The sequence below is a fragment of the Neomonachus schauinslandi genome, chromosome 3 (genome assembly GCF_002201575.2).
Source record: "Neomonachus schauinslandi chromosome 3, ASM220157v2, whole genome shotgun sequence".
In the NCBI taxonomy this organism is placed as follows: Eukaryota; Metazoa; Chordata; class Mammalia; order Carnivora; family Phocidae; genus Neomonachus; species Neomonachus schauinslandi.
In genome coordinates, this window is record NC_058405.1 from 173,998,287 (window position 1) to 174,018,279 (window position 19,993).

The 19,993-nt window shown below is 44.7% G+C and overlaps 1 protein-coding gene across 2 annotated transcripts in view; it reads left to right on the plus strand.

Annotated features, from left to right (window-relative positions):
• The window catches only part of ARPC2 (actin related protein 2/3 complex subunit 2), a 29,348-nt gene extending 10,930 nt beyond the window's left edge, over nt 1-18,418 (plus strand). For both annotated transcript variants that reach the window (XM_021702759.1, XM_021702760.1), the window contains exons 5-11: nt 3,786-3,831; nt 6,957-7,143; nt 7,798-7,891; nt 13,267-13,393; nt 14,877-14,977; nt 15,443-15,543; nt 18,177-18,418. In XM_021702759.1, the coding sequence (XP_021558434.1) occupies nt 3,786-3,831; nt 6,957-7,143; nt 7,798-7,891; nt 13,267-13,393; nt 14,877-14,977; nt 15,443-15,543; nt 18,177-18,201 (681 nt within the window). In that variant the 3' untranslated portion in view covers nt 18,202-18,418. The remainder of the gene's footprint in view (nt 1-3,785; nt 3,832-6,956; nt 7,144-7,797; nt 7,892-13,266; nt 13,394-14,876; nt 14,978-15,442; nt 15,544-18,176) is intronic.
• The last annotated feature ends 1,575 nt before the right edge of the window (nt 18,419-19,993 follow it).

Here is a 19,993-nt window from a genome sequence, read left to right on the forward strand (position 1 = left end):
AAGCAGGAAGTATGACTCAGTTCCTGAATCAGTTTTCAGCTTTTAGTTTTAACAAGCTAGGTTCTCCTTAATCCGGTGAATGAAGATACGGCTATTTCTATTTTCTTTCTGATAAAGAGCAGTAATTTCTATTTTCTTTCTGATAAAGAGCAGTAGCTTTTGAAATATTTAAAATTTATGCAATGAAAAGGCTGTTTGCAATAAAAAAAAGATCAAAATCCATCTCAATAATATTTTGGTATTAAAACCAAAACTGATATTAAATACAGTCCCAAGAGCCATAGGCAGTCGTTTTTCTTAGTTATTCGTAAGCAGTTGATCTGTCCCGGCAATTCAAGGGAAGAGCCAAAACTTTTTCTCATTTGCCTCATAAGTTCAATGGAAGAAGAGATGTGTAGAGAATTTGTATTCGGGGTGATTTTATCTGAAAGAAAAGCTTCAGGAGGAAGACCTCGTCTCATAAAACATATGAAGGATCATTCTATGAAAGTTAGTGGCCAGCTCCCTTTACCAGATTAACAAAAGGGAACAAGTGACTGTTAAAGTGGCCCCGCTTTTGATTAACCATAAAATGACTACCTGAAAAGAATTGTTAAAGCTTTGAACAGACAACTCAAAATTGTGTAATCATTCTCCCCAGACAGTCCTCTCTTTAAGATGCAGGCACAATGATAATAATAATCTTTGGAAGTGAAAGAAAGCGTTAAAGCTAGATTTCTTAAATCTTTCCAGTCTGTGCCTTCTGCACACTGGAACTCCACAACACAGTGCTATTCTTGTAGCTCCCACAGGGTCAACCAACCAACCCCACCCGCCCAAGTGGGTGGAGCAAGTAACACTCACAGTTTTGGAGCAGAGTACACAGTAAATGGCTCTCTGGGTTGGTTAAACAGTGACCAGCCTGTGATAACCAGAGGAAGCTTGCTACTTTGCCCAGGCCCTTTTTCAAGGCAGAAAGCCCCTGCTGCTAGGGTGGGAAAGTCTGGTGGTGGGAAGTCTGATGGTGAGGACTGATGGGGTGCCTCCACCCATCTCCTGGCGTCAGGTTGGAAGAGGGGGGCACTCAGTAGAAAAGTGAATCGTGGTTAAACGTGCAAGTGATATCAACAGGGAAGCGTTGGCTGGTTTTGCCAAGTGGAAGGAGCAGAGGAGTTAAACGGTATGTTTGGCTCTAAGAACCTTTCAGATCTCAGAATATTAAGCTTGGAATTAAACTAAATCTTAGGAGCTATGTTTTTTTCTTCCACATCGAATTTCCCCTTCCTCCAAGTACCCACAGGACACACGGTGCAGTACTGCAGCTCAGAGATTCCATGCTAGTTAAAATTCTTCTGGGAGGTGCCTGTTACTTCCCCCACCGCAAGAGTCTTTAGGAGAAGTAGTATATGGTGCACCTACAGGTGAGATCTCTCTGTGCCACCAACAAACTCTGTGACCTTAACCGCTCCCTTCAGTTCCTCTTCTGTAAGAGAGAGAACCTTACAGTGGCTGTATGGTCACCAGGTCGGAACTGCACGTGGCATTACTTGTCATTTGCCTATATACAGACAAGTGTGCTCACAGTCGGGCGTTGAGGTCTGTTCTGTTTCCATAGTTTGCAGATAGAGAATTTCTTCCAGCTATAGGAAAGTGGTAAAATAAATACGTGGAATATTAAAGAGTATTTAAGAACAGAAAGGAAAGAACCTCACCATGTGATAATTTTTTCAAACAGGACGTAAAATACATGGTTTGCTGCTGCGCTTTTTTTTTTTTTTTAGTATCTAGAGGGTACATGGAAAGTAAGATTAGGAAAAAAACCTCAATATTCACTCAGCTCTATTTTTTGCCAGCCCCCATATGCAGGCATGAGTGGGTGCAGAGACCAGAGCCTGCTCACATGGGAGCTCCCTTCTAGGACTACCTGCATTAGCACTGCTTTTCTCTGGCTGATGGAATCCTGTAAAACCTGCATGTGTAACTCTTACAATTAAAACAAAAGTTAATGCTTTTGTTTACTTTTAATTTGGTAACTTGTCATAGATTAAGTGTCCTTTTTTTTTTTCTTTTTTTTTTTGATATCCCGGAAAATTCCAGAGGATCATTAGTGTGTTTGTGGTGAGATAGTGTTGAGAAATTGACTAAATGTCTAGAGACAAAACCCTGCAGCCTGTTGTACTAATCTTAAATATACTGTTACATACATGGACCTCCGTTTTCCCTTGTGGAATAGTGACGACACCTTCCCTCCCTAAGTATGTTTTTAATGAGGTTTGAGAATAAGCCATGTCTGGGACACCTGGGTGGCTCAGTTGTTGAGCGTCTGCCTTCAGCTCAGGTCATGATCCCAGCGTCCTGGGATCCAGCCCACATCAGGCTCTCCCCTCAGCGGGAGGCCTGCTTCTCCATCTCCCACTCCCCCTGCTTGTGTTACCTTCTCTCCCTGTCTCTCTGTCAGATAAATAAAATCTTAAAAAAAAAAAAAAGAGTAAGCCATGTCTGTTTTGCCTCTTAAACAAGACTACTAAATACCAAAAAGTTATTAAGTTCTGATGGCTCTAATGTTTATTTTTTTCTATCATCCGATAGCTGCTTTTTTCTACTGCTTAATGTAGCCTATATAACATTTAAGTCTGAACTAGTCCTTCCAAAAGGTTTGTTTCTTATAACTGTCAGCCTAGGAACAGTTTCCACCGGGTAAAGCAGTCGCTCTGACAGAGAAATAGGAAGGTGTATAAAGGGTTCTTGTTTTATCATTTACTCCCCAAAGCTGGAGAGTAGCCAGCAGTAAGTATTGGTTTGAGGGGAGGGACATTTAGAGAGTACAGCTTTCTGTGGACCCACCAGTATAAATAAATGGCTGTGGTTCAGTGATCTCTTGTCTTTTGTCATAAAACTGATGATGAGCTAAATAATTTTAAGGCTTACAAGATAAGCAGGCTAACTAGAATCTGTTCCCAGCAATTCTGGCTTTATCTCTTCACTCACCTGGGTTACTGGTTCGGCCTGTACTTAGTTGGTAACTAACATAATCTACTCTCACTTGGGTTTAACATCCTTTTGCACTCTTGAAAACAAAAATGATTGTGTGCAAATATGCGATATACAGGAGGAGAACAGAGAACATACAAAGGGTGTGACCAGGTCCTAAAAGAGTAAAAGATGAGCTTGATTGAAAAACAGATCCTAGATTAACCTTTTGGATTTTTTTTTTAAGCAAGGTTTTGTGGGTTTTTTTAAAGATGTTATTTATTTATTTGAAAGCGAGAGACAGCATGAGTAGGGGGCAGAGGGAGAAACAGACCCCCTGCTGAACAGGGCTCGATCCTAGGACCCTGAGATCATGTACTGAGCCGAAGGCAGATGCTTAACTGAGCCACCGAGGTGCCCCTAACCTTTTGGATTTAATCTCAGTTCCATGAGTGACTTGCCTAGGAACTCAGATATATCTGCTTCCCCTTGTGTATTCAGTGTCCCATCCACCAAATGAAAAATTCTGTCTTAGAAGAAGCGTGGCAAATACAGTGCTTTAAAAATAATGACATTATCGGGCGCCTGGGTGGCTCAGTTGGTTAAGCGACTGCCTTCGGCTCAGGTCATGATCCCAGGGCCCTGGGATCGAGTCCCACATTGGGCTCCCTGCTCAGCGGGGAGCCTGCTTCTCTCTCTGCCTCTGCCTGCCACTCCCCCTGCTTGTGCTCTTTCTCTCTGTCAAATAAAGAAATAAAATCTTTTAAAAAATAAAAATAAAAAAATAATGACATTATCATGACCTTTGGATTAACATTTGTTTTTGTATTTTCTAGTTACTAAAGAGGGTGTACGGGAGTTTCTTGGTAAATCCCGAATCAGGTATGTAGTAATATGAGCAACTGTGGAGTGACATGGAAAGAGACCTGTCATGTTTGTACTCTGCTATTTTTTAACCAAAGCATTTCGTTTAAATATTGTTCATTTTACAAATATTTCTGCCTGAGCCCAGTTCGCACTTCAACCCTCTCCATAAAAATAGTTTTTAAGGGGCTTTACTTTGTCCAGTAGTGGTACACGGTGTGGTTTGCAGAACTGATGTGTGTCATTTTTAACACTTAGGTGCTGGAGCCAAGTAACTTGCAACCAGTGAGCCACTTTTGTTTGCTCGTGGTGATTAAAATGCCTTTTGAGACTGAGCAAACACTGGTTTTCGCCCTAGCCCCTAGTAGTACCATTTTCTGTACTCTGCACTTTTGGAGAAGGAAACACAACTATTCTCACATATTCAAGGAACAAAAATTTCAGCCCCCCTTTTAACCCATTCTTGTAATAAAGAATAAATAGCCTCTTTGCAGCCAGAGGAATTGAAAAGCACCATGGCCTTCCTTGATTACAACAGCTACGTTCCTACTGCTTTACAGGAAATTTAAAGCAGAAAAACTGAACACTATTTTCATCTTTGTGAATAAGTGGTAGCCTCAAATTCTGAAGCATTTAGCTGGGCCCCCTGATGAGGACCAAGTGGTTAATAAGTTCCTTTGAACATAATATTACTAGTATTTTGTTCCTGTGGTACTTTGATTAGCAAATTGTTCTAAGAAGGAAGTACATCTGTCTTTTCACAGCTGTTACTTTTGCTAGCTTATTTCCTCCCCCAACCCTTGTGTGGTTTTTGTTTGCTTATTTGTTTTCATTTTTATAAAGTGACATGCCTCACCAGTCCCAAGAGAAGACCTTCCCCTGTCTTCTGTATGCTGTGGAAACAAAATACCAAATACAGAAAGAGGTCTTTGGGATGTAACTTGTTACTAGGAGTACTGTAGGTGGGAGCATTGACTGCAGTCCATAAAGAATACTAGAATGTGTTCATCCCCAAATTGATGGTAAAAGTATATCGAGAAATAAAAACCAAAAAATAAATAACACTAGGCTTTAAGGGGAATCAGGAATTTCAGAGAGAGAAGAAGGAAGAAAGAAACAGAACTAGAACAGAAAAAATTGTGTTGGAACTCTTGGGCATGCTTGACCCAGCTCATATCCTACAATCTATCAGAACCACTGGAGTGCTTATGTTTCTGTCCCTGGGCCTTTTCTTCCACTTCCTGCTAAAAGCACAGGCCATTGCCAGATTGCAGACCTTGTGTTCATACAAGTGCAAAGTATAAAAACGTGTGAAAGTAGTGTGTCTCCTCCTGTTTTTCTGTGGCTTTGTCTGGGCAAGTTGTCCAGGCCATACTAGATTTTTACTTTTAATCTGTCCTCAGTATGTTTCTCTTTATTATATCAAAGCCTTACTTAGAGTCTGACTTTAGCTATAGTTTTACTTAGTTTTATTGGCTTCTTAAAACTAACAAACCTCAACTATATATTTTCGTTTTCTGTCTAATCTTTAATCCTGTAGTCTGTTTGCCTATCTGGTTTTCAGGTACCCAAAATGGAATGATGATTGGTATTACTTAATATTGGAGTGCCAAAAATATGTTAGCACAGTCTAGAACAGAGATTTAGATAGCCCATGTTCTCCGTGAAGATCAATCCAACAAAAAACAGACCTCAGGAATGCTCTTGGGGAAAAATTAAATAGTGACAAAGTATAAATGTTTAAGATATTCCATACAGGGGCGCCTGGGTGGCTCAGTCGTTAGGCGTCTGCCTTCGGCTCAGGTCATGATTCCAGGTCCTGGGATCAAGCCCCGCATCGGGCTCCCTGCTCGGCGGGAAGGCTGCTTCTCCCTCTCCCACTCCCCCTGCTTGTATTCCCTCTCTTGCTGTGTCTCTCTCTGTCAAATAAATAAATAAAATCTTTAAAAAATAATAATAATAAATAAATAAATTTTAAAAAAAAAAGATATTCCATACAATTCTGGTAAAATTATTCCCAGCCGTTACCTAGACTATGAAATGATCCTCAGTGATGTACAGATACTCTTGCAAAGCCACCTCTAGGCTTTTTGGCATGTATTAATTGTTTGATTAACTAATCAGTTGTCCTAACCGTGTTTGCTGGAACTCGTACTCAACATGCAGTGGTCAGCAGACTTGGCTTCAGGTCCCATTTATTGATGACCTACTGTGTTCCGGGCACTTTAAAATACTTAACACTCTCTAAATTTTCCCAAGGGCCTCCCCCATTTCACCACCCTTTTTAAATAAGATGCAGGAATTATAGAGGTTAGATAGTTTGTCCAAGGTCACAAAGTGGCAAGGCCAGGATTTGGACCCAGTTCTATTCAACGCAAAATAGAGTTGCTTACACCTCTATATCATGCTGCATTTAGCATGGCACTCTGCTCCTTTGAACTTGTTTTCCCTCTAAAATGGGAATAACCATATCTGACTTGCCTACTTCAAAGAATTCTTACAGAGATCAAATGAAGTAAAATATTTTAAAACACTGTGAAATTTCTATAGCGTTTACACGTAAAAGCTACTGGGGAAGTATACACACTATACACACACACACGCACGCACACATTTTTTAGATTTGTCCATACCTTGCCTCCTACCACAAAGGGTTTGTGATGGTATGTAAGGGGTTTTTGTTTTTGTTTTTTTATCAAAAAGCTACCCAGCTGCTGACTTACGTTAGCACTTGGCAGTTAAACCATCAGAGGAAAATCTGTAACTCCTATTATTATAGCTTGATAGCATACACAAGTGCCCCCTTCACTACTGTGTCTAGAACACTAAATTTCTACTTAAAGTTCCTGGATTATGGCTTCTTCCTATTCCTTATTTGTAATCAGTCATCTTTGATATTGATTCAAATTTTTGCATAGCATTTGTTAATTAGCTACATATATATTTACAGTGGTTTTATAAGAAAGTTTTATCTTACCTCATTTGCCATTTGAGGCAGATGAGAATGGATAGCAATCTACCTCGGTTAAAAATATGGACACTGACACAAAATAAAATGTCATTAGAACCTGCAAAGTTTTTTGGTTTTGTTCCTAATATAACCATTGTTTTTTTTTGTTTTTTGATTTTTTCCCCCTCTCCAGGGTACAATGTCTCTTTGCTATATGACCTTGAAAATCTGCCAGCATCCAAGGATTCCATTGTGCATCAGGCTGGCATGTTGAAACGAAATTGTTTTGCCTCTGTCTTTGAGAAATATTTCCAATTCCAAGAAGAGGGCAAGGAAGGCGAGAACAGGGCAGTTATCCATTATAGGGATGATGAGACCATGTGAGTATAGAACTTGGTCCTAAAGCCTGGGTGTGGCTGTTAACATGCCCTTACTGAAAGATACACAGTTAAGTCAGACCTTAAGCTCTATTGTGTGAATCCCCCTAACATGTCTTTCTCATAAAATTCTTTAAGCCAGGATGTAGATGACAGAGGAGAAAAGGGGGCCATTTCTGCTGGTCTCCAGATACCAGAAGTTGGCAAAAGATGAAAGGGGAATCCACTGCTTTCCTTTAAGGCACCACTATTGAAGTTCCCCTTCAGTCATACAGCCGGGGTAACGAGGAGGGAGAGGGGACTGTGCATTCTGTGTGTTTGCAACTCTTGAATCCTCTACATAGTAGGACTCTCCTAGTATATAAAGAAATTTTTTAAAGTGAAGTTCTGAGAGTTAGTAACCCCAGATTCCATGTCCTACCACACAGACAAGTCAGTACCAGCTACTCAGGGTGATTTTCCTCTCCTGCCTCTCAGGGCATGCATGTGTTATACTGACTTTGTTGGTCATACATACTGAGTCTCCCTTGGCATGCCTTGTTTTATGAACTAAGAGATTTAGGACTTTACCCACCTACTTCACTTTGGAGATCGAGTTCTTGACAAAGTCTCATGCTGATTCTGTACTTCTTACCTCATGGGTTTTGTTCCCCTCAGGTACGTTGAATCTAAAAAGGACAGAGTCACAGTAGTCTTCAGCACAGTGTTCAAAGATGATGACGATGTGGTCATTGGAAAAGTGTTCATGCAGGTATGGATCGGACATCTTATGGGGGGACACCATGGTGGTGGTTTATACCTTGGCACTGAAGCACACCATGAGCATAGAAGAGAGAACTGGCCACTCTGAGGGTGCTGGCACTTGTTGAAGATTTCATTAAACAGCTCCCACCAGACTCACTGCGTGTAGTTTTTCCTTAGTGCCTTTAGCCTTTTGCAGGACTGGATTGGACTGGAGAGTGAATTGAGGATTAAACATACTAATGGTATGACTGAGTTTTAAGCACCCTTGCTGCCATAGGGTCTTCGATTTAAAGCTTAGTCATGTTTCCTACCCTTCCTGCAGTTTCTGGCAAGGTCCATTCTTGGCTTGATTTAGTACTAAAGTCTTCTCAGAACAGAATCTCTAGAAAATTCCTAAGTAGTAGATAGTACATCAGTTAGGGTAGAGTCGTTGAGCAGACAGTGAGGCAAATTGGCCGGAGTTTGCCTGAGGTCACCATAGAGCGCCTCCTTCAGAAGCAGCTCACCTACCAAGAAGAGGAACGGGGCTTAGTGGGACATTTTGTAATTGGATTTCTGGTACAGTTGGACTCCAGTTTGATACAATACCCCATTGTGGTATTGTCATGCTGTCTGCTAACCAGTTGCTGGCTCTAAGATAATGAGAGCTTGTCGTTGAAGTGATAACCAGGCTGATTTCTTCCCAGATGGCTCAGCATTCAATATCTAGTACAGTGGGTAAATTTTCCAACACCTTTTGTACGTTCATTGTGTTGCTTGGCAGGGTGAAGAGATTTAAGAATTCCGGGACAGAATCATTTTTGCTACATGGAGTTGAAAAATGGTTGTGCTTAATGTAGTAAGGATATTTTATGGGTATCCTCTCTAAGCGGCTAGGGAAATACTCAAAAGTGAGAGCCTCAATTTCATCCATCTCTAGTGGCTTTTTGTGTTTAGTCTAATTAATCAGAAACTCTAATTTTGGAGCCACAATGCAGAAAAATTAGGATATTGACACTTTGAGCATTTGAGAGTACTAAACTTTGAGAGAGAGAGAGAGAGTGTGTGTGTGTGTGTACACACAGATATATAGACCTATATCTTGGGTCCTAAATGTAAGCTTCCAGACAGGCATTTCATCTGTTTTTAGGCAGAAATGACAGGGGAATTAAATGCAGTAGCTTAGAAATTGGGCTGAATCCAGACTGACAAACTAATTTTAAAAGCTATGAAGTATATATTTAGATTTGGCTGGTTTTTTACCAGTCTTGTTCCATTTTATGCTTTAAACAGAACTTATCTTGGAGAGCTTACAGGAAATTTGTTCCTTAGGAGAGTATTGTGTATTTTTTTGCATATGAATTTAAACTCCTCCCTCAAAATACATGCAGTAGGGCACTGGTCTAAAAGGGAAAAGCAAGTCTCTGCATTTTTGCACTGACAGTATCTCTAGTTAGTGACTGGACTGGCACCATGCAGCCCCAGCTGGTGTCCCGGGCTGTGAAAAGGCTGTGCTCGGGAAGCCATCTGCCTTGCCTCCTTCTCCATGGAGTCGAAGGCTGGGCAATTTATTTGAAATGACCTTAGAAACCTGGGCTTATTTTGCTAGATTTTACTCCAAAATAAATCATCTGAGACTTTTCCTGGACTTCGTTATTTTAAATTCCTAGAACAGTGGATGCCTAGCACAGAGTGCTGGGACCCAGGGACACTGTTTGAAGTTCCTCCACGTCACTGACTTGCTTGCTGTGGGCCTTTATGGGTTTTCCCCTCCCGGCGTGGACCTCCAGTTTGGTCAGAACACGATTCCTGCTTTGGCAGTCAGCAGGCCAACTCTGAGGGATGCTTCCTGCCTTTGGGAAAAAGAGTTTCCAATCCCCACTCACATGGATATTTTAGTGTTTGCCTTTGGTGCATTATCTTTGTCAGCATGCAAGCTGAGCACTAGAGAAAGTCTGGTAGATACCATGTCACTGCTCATTCTGTGAAAAGCATTAGGAACAATACGATTTTGGAGATTATAGAGTATGGTGAACTAGAATATTTTTCATATTTTTAGATCTTAACGTCCGCCCCATAACCAAGAAAAGTTAAACAGACCACTGGTTTCTGTATGTTCAGGGACAAGACACAGGCAATCTGCCTCTGAGGCAGGTGTGAAGATAGGATGTTGAGAACCCTGTCTACCTGGTTGCCTGTGTGGTTACAGCTGTAGGATGTTTTCCTGAAGTGGGAGCACTGAGTGAAAGTCAGGAGCTTTAGTAGATACTGCCAGACCCTCCTCCACGGAGGTTGTACCCTTTTGCCTCCCACCTACAATGCATGAAAGTGCCCGATTTCCCAGAGTATGTTGTCAGACTTTCAGATTTCTGCCAATCTGATAGATGAAAAATGGTATCTACATTCTCTTGGGAACAAGGTCCAACATCTTTTCTTAGGTTGAAGGCTATTTATTTTTCTTCCCTGTGAGAGAGGTCTCTATCCTTACCCATTTTTCTATTGGGTTGCTAATCTTCTCTATTTCTTTATATACTAGAGAGATAAGCCTTTTATCTATGGTAGGAGTAGCAAATATTTTTTCCAGTTTGTCATTAGAGTTTGTGGAGTTTTTTTTTCCCTCAACTCAGAAGTTTATTTTCACATAGTTAAGTCAGTCTCTTCTGCGGCTCCTAGATTTTGAGTCATAGTTAGAAACTCCTTTCCTACTCTAAGATTGTAAAGAAATGTACCTGTATTATTTTTTAGTATTTTTACAGTTTCATATTTTACACATAATCTTTGATTACCTGTTCAGAGTTTTCTCCTGGTATATGGTATGAAAGATGCATCCATCGTTTTTTCTAAATGGCTACCCACTGGTCTCAGTAGCCATTGTTTCAAGGCCCATGTTTATACTACCAATTTACGATGCTACCTTTATCATATACTCAGTTTCTGTGTATACTTGGATTTATTCTGAACTTGCTATCATAAATTGTGCTTTGATGGAAGAGAGAAATAGTATTGTGATACTCAAAAGACATCCTAGTTGGAGGAAGAAAAAAGAGGCATCATTGTTGACACGCACAGGACAAAGACCCTAATGAAAAAGGAGAACTGTTTGGGTGGGTTGGTTGATTTGTTTCATAAGTATTATTTAAGAGAGCGTACCAAGAAGAAACAAAGACGTGACAGCGCCGAAAGGATAGACCCAAATCAGAAGTGCATTTTTAACCAGATCCACGTGTCATTTTCCGTACACAGAACTGATGGAAGCCACGCTAATAGGTCACCATGGGTTTACATTCACCCCATCTGGGTATGAATGCCAACAGGTACCAGTGATTTGGAGCCTTCGAGAAACTTACTAAACACAAGAAAACGCTGGCAGTTATTATCTGTTCTATTTTCTCTGCTTCTCCCCCCCCCCCCCGGGGGGGTGCTAAAGAGTAAAAATAAAAAGTGAGAAAACCTCCCAACCCCTTTGCAGAATGAAAAGTAACGTTTTCTAGAGAAGGGTAATCTCAGAAGCTTTGCTTTAGGAATTTCCATTTTGAATGATCTTGACTCCTTCCATACCTCTCCAAATATTTTTCATTTGAGAAACAAAAGATAGGGAGCTAACCTAACCTGTCTATGTTAGTTTATCTTCCACCAAGCTTTAGAAGCCAAGCAGTGCCAGCTCAGGAGGCAGGGTGGTGGAACAGGTGAGATTCCAGACTGGGCGTTAGAATTCCTCAGATGTTATCCTTTTGCCACTCATTTGCTGAGGGCTTGCTGCCCTGTGTGCATTCTTCCTACCTACAAACGGAAGCATTGTTCCTGTCCCTTTACAGTGCCACAGCTGTAACTCAGCTAGGGTAGAAAGTGCTTACTTTCATTCAGCAAGCCATGTGCTAGCCAGCCTCTTTGAAGGAAGAGGAATGGATACAGAGTAATAAAGGAGGATCCTTGGCTTGCAGAGCTTACAACCTGGTAGAGAAGCCAGATGCTTTAGTGCATAGTAAATTGCCATAGTAGAGACTTAGAAGACATGGGAACTCCCGACGAGATGGCAGCCAGCTACCCGAGTCTTTTGGAGATGGCAGGATAGAGGAGGTCATAGCTGAGCAGCAGCAGAAGAGCAGTGCAGACGAAACAGCCCTATTAGCATGCTTTCGGCACTCCTAGAACTACCTAGCCCTTGGTTCCGTCCTTCGGCTATCACTCAGTGAATTTGGATCACCCTGTTTTACTGGCATTGCTGGAAAATCTAGTTCTGTTCTTGCAGATCTGGGTTGAGACAGGGATGCCTTGTATCACTTTGGTATGTACAAAGGAATGTATGCATTAGAAAAGCTTGAGGTTTGAAGATTAAAACAGGGGGGAATGGCCTGGTTTTTACATCCTCATTTTCCTGTCGTTTGATGAGGGTGGGGACGTTTTGTTATGGATGATGAGCTCTTAGGCAGAGTGGTGGTGATTGAGTCTGTAGCCATTCAAGACCAGAATTAACAGTCAGGCTTTCACTTCTCATGTCACACAGCCTCCTCCTCTCAGCGAACCCTAAAACAACTCAGCTTCTTTAACTCCGTTGTCTTCTGCCCCTGAGAAGGGCTTACATTTAGTCTAAAGTTCTGATTGGTGGATTCTAAACAGTAACGGTCTAAGATACCTCCATGAAACAGGACTTGTGCAAAGGTCCAGAGCCCTGAGAAAGCCTGGTTTTCAAGAAAGGGGAAGAAGCAGGGATGGGGGTGGGAGGGGTGAGAAATGGGCCAGCTCATAAGGGGCTTTCGGGCAAAGATGAAAGGAGTTAAGATTTTATCTTGAGTCTTAAGCATGCTAGAGCCTAGGTTCCATGCACCCTGAGATTGTCAAGATTTCCTGATAAATACAGGCTCTTCACATGAAATCAAAAGAAACAATCAGCAGTAGTCCTTAATCCTAAATGTAACCTGGTTCTAATGCTTTGCAGTTCGTTGTCTGTTTAGTGTCAGATGAACTTTAATTGCCTCTGTCATTCCCAAACAAGAGAAAGGGAACAGGATTAAGAATGCTCTCGTCAGGGGCGCCTGGGTGGCTCAGTGGGTTAAGCGTCTGCCTTTGGCTTAGGTCATGATCCCAGGTCCTGGGATGGAGCCCCCGCATTGCATCGGGCTTCCTGCTCACCGGGGAGTCTGCTTCTCCCTCTGCCACTCCTGTCTCTCTCTCTCTCTCTCTTTCTCATGCACGAGCTCTTAAGTAAATAAATCTTTTGGGGAAATCTTTTTGCATCCGGATCGCATCAGTAGCAGCCGGCACTTGTCCTGCTTCATGTCAGGTGTTTCTTCTTAGCCCTCTGCCAGTCTGGGGTGCTACAGAAGTCACACCCCGTAGGGCCAGCCTTGTAGTGGAAGTTGCCATTCATCTCACGTCACGCTCTCTTCTGGTTGCTTTGTGCAGGAGTTCAAAGAAGGCCGCAGAGCCAGCCACACAGCCCCACAGGTCCTCTTTAGCCACAGGGAACCTCCTCTGGAGCTGAAAGACACCGACGCTGCCGTGGGCGACAACATTGGCTACATTACCTTCGGTGAGCAGGCTGGGGGGATATGCCAGGTCGTGCACCTCTGGTGGCTTCCCCTGCAGGGTGCCTGAAACGGCACAGACCTTTGTTAAAATGGGAAAGGGGCAAAAGCAGGCGTACCAGATCGTTCTCATATGCCCGTGCTCTGACTGTAGGAGGGTGTGCCATAATCATTTTCTTTTTTCCCTGTTTTTCTTAAATCCTGGGGGAAAAAATAGAGCCCCTGATGTCAAGTGTTAAGAGTCGGGACCACATGAACATCACTAAGCAGCTGGGTGGGAGGCAGTTCTCTTGCATTTGACATTTCTTGGTTTTTTGCTTACTAAGCCAGAGCTCTGGCCATGATTCACTTACTCCACTGAAGAAGTTCAAGTCTTCCCTTCTTATGGTTACTCCAGACGAGTGAGCTTGGCTTCTGATTATAGCTAACAGTTGGGAATAACAGCTCATTCACACATTGCACCCAATGCCACTAAAATGTTGCCTTTTCTGAAATTTAAGTCACCTCAGTACTGAAGGTGTACCTGTTTATTGGTGATGAGCCCACTGACTTACCATGTTCCGTGACCTCTAAGCTACACGTTTTCTTTCACTTGACTGTCCTTGAGGCTGGGGCGCAGCTTACAGTGCACGCCATGCGGTTTAATTGGCAGCCTTTCTCGTTATGCTGCAGAAACGGTACAGTCGCTATGCCACATAGTTAGCTCTTGTCCTGCTGTTCGTTTCTTCTCGGCAAATTGACACAGAGGTCCCACCCTTTCTTTTGAGGTATTCCTTTTCATGTTAGCAAACGTCCCGCTTGGAGGATTTTACTGCTGCTGAGACCACTGAGTAGAGTAGGTACAGGAGATGGAGAGGGTTCCAGAAAGCTGAAGGAAGGGGTGAAGACGGCGGAGTGGCTACAGGGGGCTTCAGTGCATGGCACCAGGGGAGGGGCTTTTCTCATCCCTCAGCCAAAGCAGCTCCTGCTCCCTGTCCTCATGAGAAGAGTTGAGGTCCTGGGAGCTTAGAGTCTCTCGTTTTCACCACAAGACCACAGAACCAAGTGCCTCTGAAGGCTCAAGCACCATGGATGGAAGATAGGCAGGCTTCTGTTTCCTAATGCTGATGTCTATACGGTGTTTTCTCCAAAGGCCCCCCGCGCCCCCAGCCAGCGGTACCACCTTCTCAGGAGACTGCTGTGCCGTAGAGGCAGAGGCTGGTAGGCGTGGGGCAGGCGGGGCATAGATGGCAGAACGCACAGCCACAGGCTAGAGCCCAGACCTGGTGTTCTGCCATGATCTCCTCCATCTGCACTCCCTGGTACCTGCCCTGTTACAGTACTCATCCCTTCCTTGTGAAGGAGAACACTTTGACAAAGCCTAGGCAGAATGAAACAAGTGCATTGTCCTCAGGCAGGGAGAGATCAGGGCTGACTGTAGGCTCTGATCTTCCCGCCCTTCAGCCTTGATGTTACACCCTGATGTCTTGTTTGTGTCCCTGCCGGCAGTGCTGTTCCCTCGCCACACCAATGCCAGCGCTCGAGACAACACCATCAACCTGATCCACACTTTCCGGGACTATCTGCACTACCACATCAAGTGCTCTAAGGTGAGAAGGGCCCACGGCAGCTCAGCTCCTATGCTCCGGGTTATTCTCTCCACCAGAGTTAATAACACAAAAAGTCATTTCTGTGTGGGCTGCACCTGGCTGGCTGAGTCGGTAGAGCGTGCGACTCTCGATCCTGAGGTCGTGAGTTCGAGCACCACCACTGGGGGTAGAATTTACTTTAAAAAAAAAAAAAGTCATTGCTGTAGTCCAGGCTGTTGCTATGAACTGTAATGGTTCTAGAGACTTTTAAGATACCATGGCCTTTCTTCCATCTCTCCCCACTACCCCTCCCCATAGTAGAGAGATGCAGATGTATCTCCAGAAAGTTGCCCTCCTGCTTGCCTGCATAAGGCCCTGTGTCAGTCCCAGGGCATATGTTCCCAGACCTTCCTGATAACTTCTACTGAAAGCAAAGCTGTTTTTCTAGAACATGACTGCTTCAGTACCCATTGTGTTTGCTCCCAGGCCTATATTCACACACGTATGCGGGCAAAAACATCTGACTTCCTCAAGGTGCTGAACCGTGCACGTCCAGATGCCGAGAAAAAAGAAATGAAAACAATCACGTGAGTAGGGCGGTCTCAGAAGCAGGACCACCTTCCTTTCCTGATTTCACCAAGAGGGAAATAGTGGATGTTGATGACCTGGCCCTCCAGGTGTCTGGGCAGCAGCTACATGTGAGAGGCAGGCAGGGTCGGGCCTATAGCCACCTGACTGACTAAAAGCAAGATGGACAGGTTTTCATTCCTGAGTGGGCCGGGCTGGATTCACTTGTTTCCACATCTTTGTGAGCTAGGGGAATGTCAGCTAGGGAAAACACAACGGGACCTTTTTACTGAATTACACTGTGTTCTCTTTGGGCCTGAGTTAGGTCAGTCCTCAAGATCTTCCTGGAGAAAGGGAGAGATTTGCTTATGGACATTTAGTTGAGTGAACAGGCCTGGAGCCACCCCTTAAGTGTTTTTATCCCCTGGTCTGCTTCTCGGCAGTTTTGCATGGAGATGACGTTGTCTTTCTCAGGGATGGAATTGTTGAACTGGGGGGCTCCAGTGTGTGGCTCCATGCAGGAGAGGCCAGCATGGTTTAGAGCCTAGATAGGGATTTAGGTCTTTAGGCAAAATGTCAGGGTTTTTTGGTTCCCCCTCTGTGAAATTGAGGTGATCCTGTTCTCAAGATAAGGAATAAGTGCTTATCTGCCAGCTTTTGTGCCCATTGAACTCAAGTCGTGAGGTGAACTAAGCTTCTGCACATCCCTCACAGCCAGGGTATTTGCCAACGCCTCCTGCTCTCGGGGGGGACCTTCGGCAGGTATGGTGTGCACAGGGCTCCGGGTTCCCTCCCCTGGCATGGGAGGCCTCTCCTGCCAAGCTAGGTTCTGCTGCCACCTGACAGGATGAGAGCGGTGCCTGACTCCTGGTACCGGAGCCAAGGGTTTTCAAGCTCAGAAACCTCTGATGGTTATAAAAGCACTTTAAGTCACTCCTGACTTCTTAGGCGAAGGCTTTAGAGGCTGCCCATCTCATGAAATTGGTACCAAAGACTTCTCTCAGTAGTAACTCTATACCTCCTGCCCAGAGCCTGGGGAGTGGGGTTCAGTCTATAGTTGGATCCTCTGCTTCCAGAGGGGTGTCCAGGTGCCATGGTGACAAAATGGCAGCATCACACCTTCTGCTCTGCAGCTTTGTGGCAAGGCCTAAAGTGGGCAAAACTGACACAGGGTGGGGAGGGCGTATGTCCTGGGACACACATGCTCTTTGCGCCTCTTCTAAAACCTGGCCTCCCTCCTGGGGTTTACAAGTTCCCCTGCCCCTCTTGCTTTCCACAGGACTGCCCTTCTCACAGGGCACCGCTGTGGTGACTTTAGAGCGGGAGGTGACCAATGCTGTGCCATTTTCAGGGCCAGTGGAGAGACTGGCTCGGAGGTGAACAGGCAGCCAGGCATAGCAGAAGGAAGCCTGACCTGGCCAGCCTGTCCTACACCAAATGGGAAGGCTGGCTTCGTAAATACTCTGTCATGGGGCTGCCTGTGTCCGCTGCAGCCCTGGAACTTCTCGTCTGTCCAGAAGAGCCCACCGAGGCAGCCACTGCCCAGTGTCTCCCCACAGGGCCTCTGCCCTGCCCTGTTAGCCTGCCGGCAGGTGGTCCTGGGATGCTGCGACATGGGTGCGGTCGTAACTGGGGAAGGACAGATCCTTGAAATCAACAAATTGTCCGTAAACCTTCCTGGGAGCTAAAAAGAGCAGCTTTGCCTTTTTCTGTCCTGTGACCTCCCTTTAGCAGAGATGGGCCCCAGAAAGGAGGAGGCGGAGGCAAACAACCACATCCAAGCTGAAAACCAGATCACGTTACTAAGGATGAGTAGAGAAGCCAGGACACACACACGCACACACAGCCCAGACAGCGGAAATGGAGGGGCTGCATGGAATAGGATGGCAGGCCTGGCTTGGTGCTCTCGAACGCTCGCCAGCTTTGCATGGAGGGGTGGGGTTGAAAAAATACGGTTTCAGTTTGGGGTGGCTGAGACATTCAGGACAGGAAGATTTAGCCCCCCTTTCTTTGCCCCAATTTCTCATAGTTCCTAGCCCTGGCTTCCAGGCTGCTTTACCAAATGAGCTCTGTTTTTGGGAACCAGCCTGTTCCCAAAGCTGGCCCTTCCGGAGAAATCCTGGGTGGGACAGAAGGCCAGGACTCAGGAGCCTAAAGTCAGGCGAGTGTTCTGTAACCCGGAGTGTGGTCACTGCGTGGCAACACAAAGTTCTTGTACTTGGAAGTTTTGAGCATCCTGCTCCCATGGTGAAAAATAGAAGGAACTGCTGTGTGCGAGGCTGAAAAGGTACAAGCTGTGTAAGGGGAGCCTGAGCTCTCAACCCAGAAGAGGGTCGAGCCCAGTTTGAAATTCAAGTAGGTCTAGGCCATCCAGACATTGTGGGCAAGGGATTGTCCTGTCTAACTTGGTACATCGACCGTCCTTGTGGGTGTGGCACAGGTGCTCCCTGGTCTCCCCGAAGTAAGTATTCAGCAGGAAGAAAGAGCTGATCAACTCTCTGTGGGAGCTGGGCCTTATTCCGGGCCTAGAGTTCCCGCATCTTCTGAGGAACGTTCGCACCTGTGTCTGGTGTCTCTGAGATCCCATCCCGGGGGCGGGGGGCAGGACAGGGGAGCCAGAAACCGGCCTTCACACTTCTCTCTGCTCTTGAAGGGGGAAGACGTTCTCATCCCGCTAACTCTCGGGAACAGGAAGAGGAGGCGGCTGGCAGCTGAAGGCTGGAACGCTTGCTACTGGATAATCGTAGCTTTTCATGTTGCACCTCTTCAGGTTCTTAAGGGATTCTCCGTTTTGGTTCCATTTTGTACACGTTTGGAAAATAATCTGCAGAAACGAGCTGTGCTTGCAAGGACTTCATAGTTCTCAAGAATTAAAAAAAAAAAAAAATTCCACTTGATCAACTTAATTCCTTTTCTTTACCTTCCCTCCCTCACTCCCTTGCCTTCCTCCCTCTTTTCCAAGCTGTTGCGCTTTGCAATATGTTACTGGTAATGAGTTGCAGGATAATGCAATCTTAACTTGTTTTCTCCTAAGTATTTGAGTTCAAAACTCCTGTATCTAAAGAAATACGGTTGGGGTCATTAATAAAGAAAATCTTTCTATCTTACATGAGAATTTGCTGGGTTTCTAGACTAAAGGGGGGAAGAGGGAGGAAGGGTATACATGGTGCTGCCCTTGAACCTACAGACCCAAATCTGGGAAGCCTTAGATCAGGAGTCCCTCGACAACCCCCCCCACCACCACCCCTTTGAGGAGAGGATGGCTGGCTAGTGAGTTTAGTTGGCAGTTCTGAATAAACGTGAACGTGCTTCCTATAAAGCTTACTTATTACTCTGTCTGTGGCAAGAAGCTTCCAGGACCGTGACAGTCACGTGATGTGTTTTCTGGCTTATTCTTTCATCATGAATAATGCACAGCACTTCCCAAAATGCATTTCGTGGCCTGTGTTCTGCAGGACAGTGATGGGTGTTAGGGTGTGGACCCAATGCAGACGTTAGAGTAACTGGCCACCCTTTCTCTTCTCATACAGTAGCCCAAAAGACTGGCCTTCCACAGAATTCCCTTTGGGGAGATGCTCCCCTAATAGTACCGAGCCTAGCAATGTATGCTGTCCCCCAGCTAGCAGGACACTGATCCCAAAAATAAAACCGTTCAGAAAATTTGGTAAAGAATTACGGGAGAGTTTTATGAGCACCTGAAATGGTCTGAGGACCATCCTGACCGTTTTTAGCTTCTTGCTTTCCCTTTTAATTTGTCTCCATCTAGTGCAGTGGGTTTCAGACTGGTTTGAGACCCATTTATGAATCGTGAACTGTCCTGACATTTTTGTTTCCTAAACTTGTGAGATCACTGTAGGTTCATATGCTGTCGTAAGAAATACTACAGAAATTCTGTGTGCCCTTCACCCAGCTCCCCCCAGTGGTAGCATCTCGAATGACGGTAGTGCAGTATCTTGGCCAGGACTGTGTCGTGGGCACAGTCTGGCCTGACTCGTGCGTGCGTGCATGTCTGCGTGGGGGGCAGGCGGGGCAGGTGTGTATTTCTGTGTGTCTGTCACGTGTGTAACTTCATTACTGGCCTTTTTTTTTTTTTTTTTTTTATTTGAGAGAACGAGTGAGTGCAAGTGGGGGGAGGGGGAGAAGCAGACTCCCCTCTGAGCAGGGACCCTGATGTGGACTCGATCCCAGGACCATGCGATCATGACCTGAGCTAAAGGCAAATGCTTAACCGACTGAGCCACCCAGGCGCCCCAGCTTTTTTTTCTTTTGTCTTTTCAATGGGATAGTATAGATCAGAGTACGTCACATTTCTCAAGGGTAAGTATTGATTTTGGAGTGTGTGTGTTCATGTACACACATCTTGATTAGATTATAAAACACCCTTTTTTACTGTGGGTCACCATCAAGAAATCTGAAAGCTATATAGGTCATTCAGTCACCTGGACTCCATGGAAATGGGCTCTTTAGTTT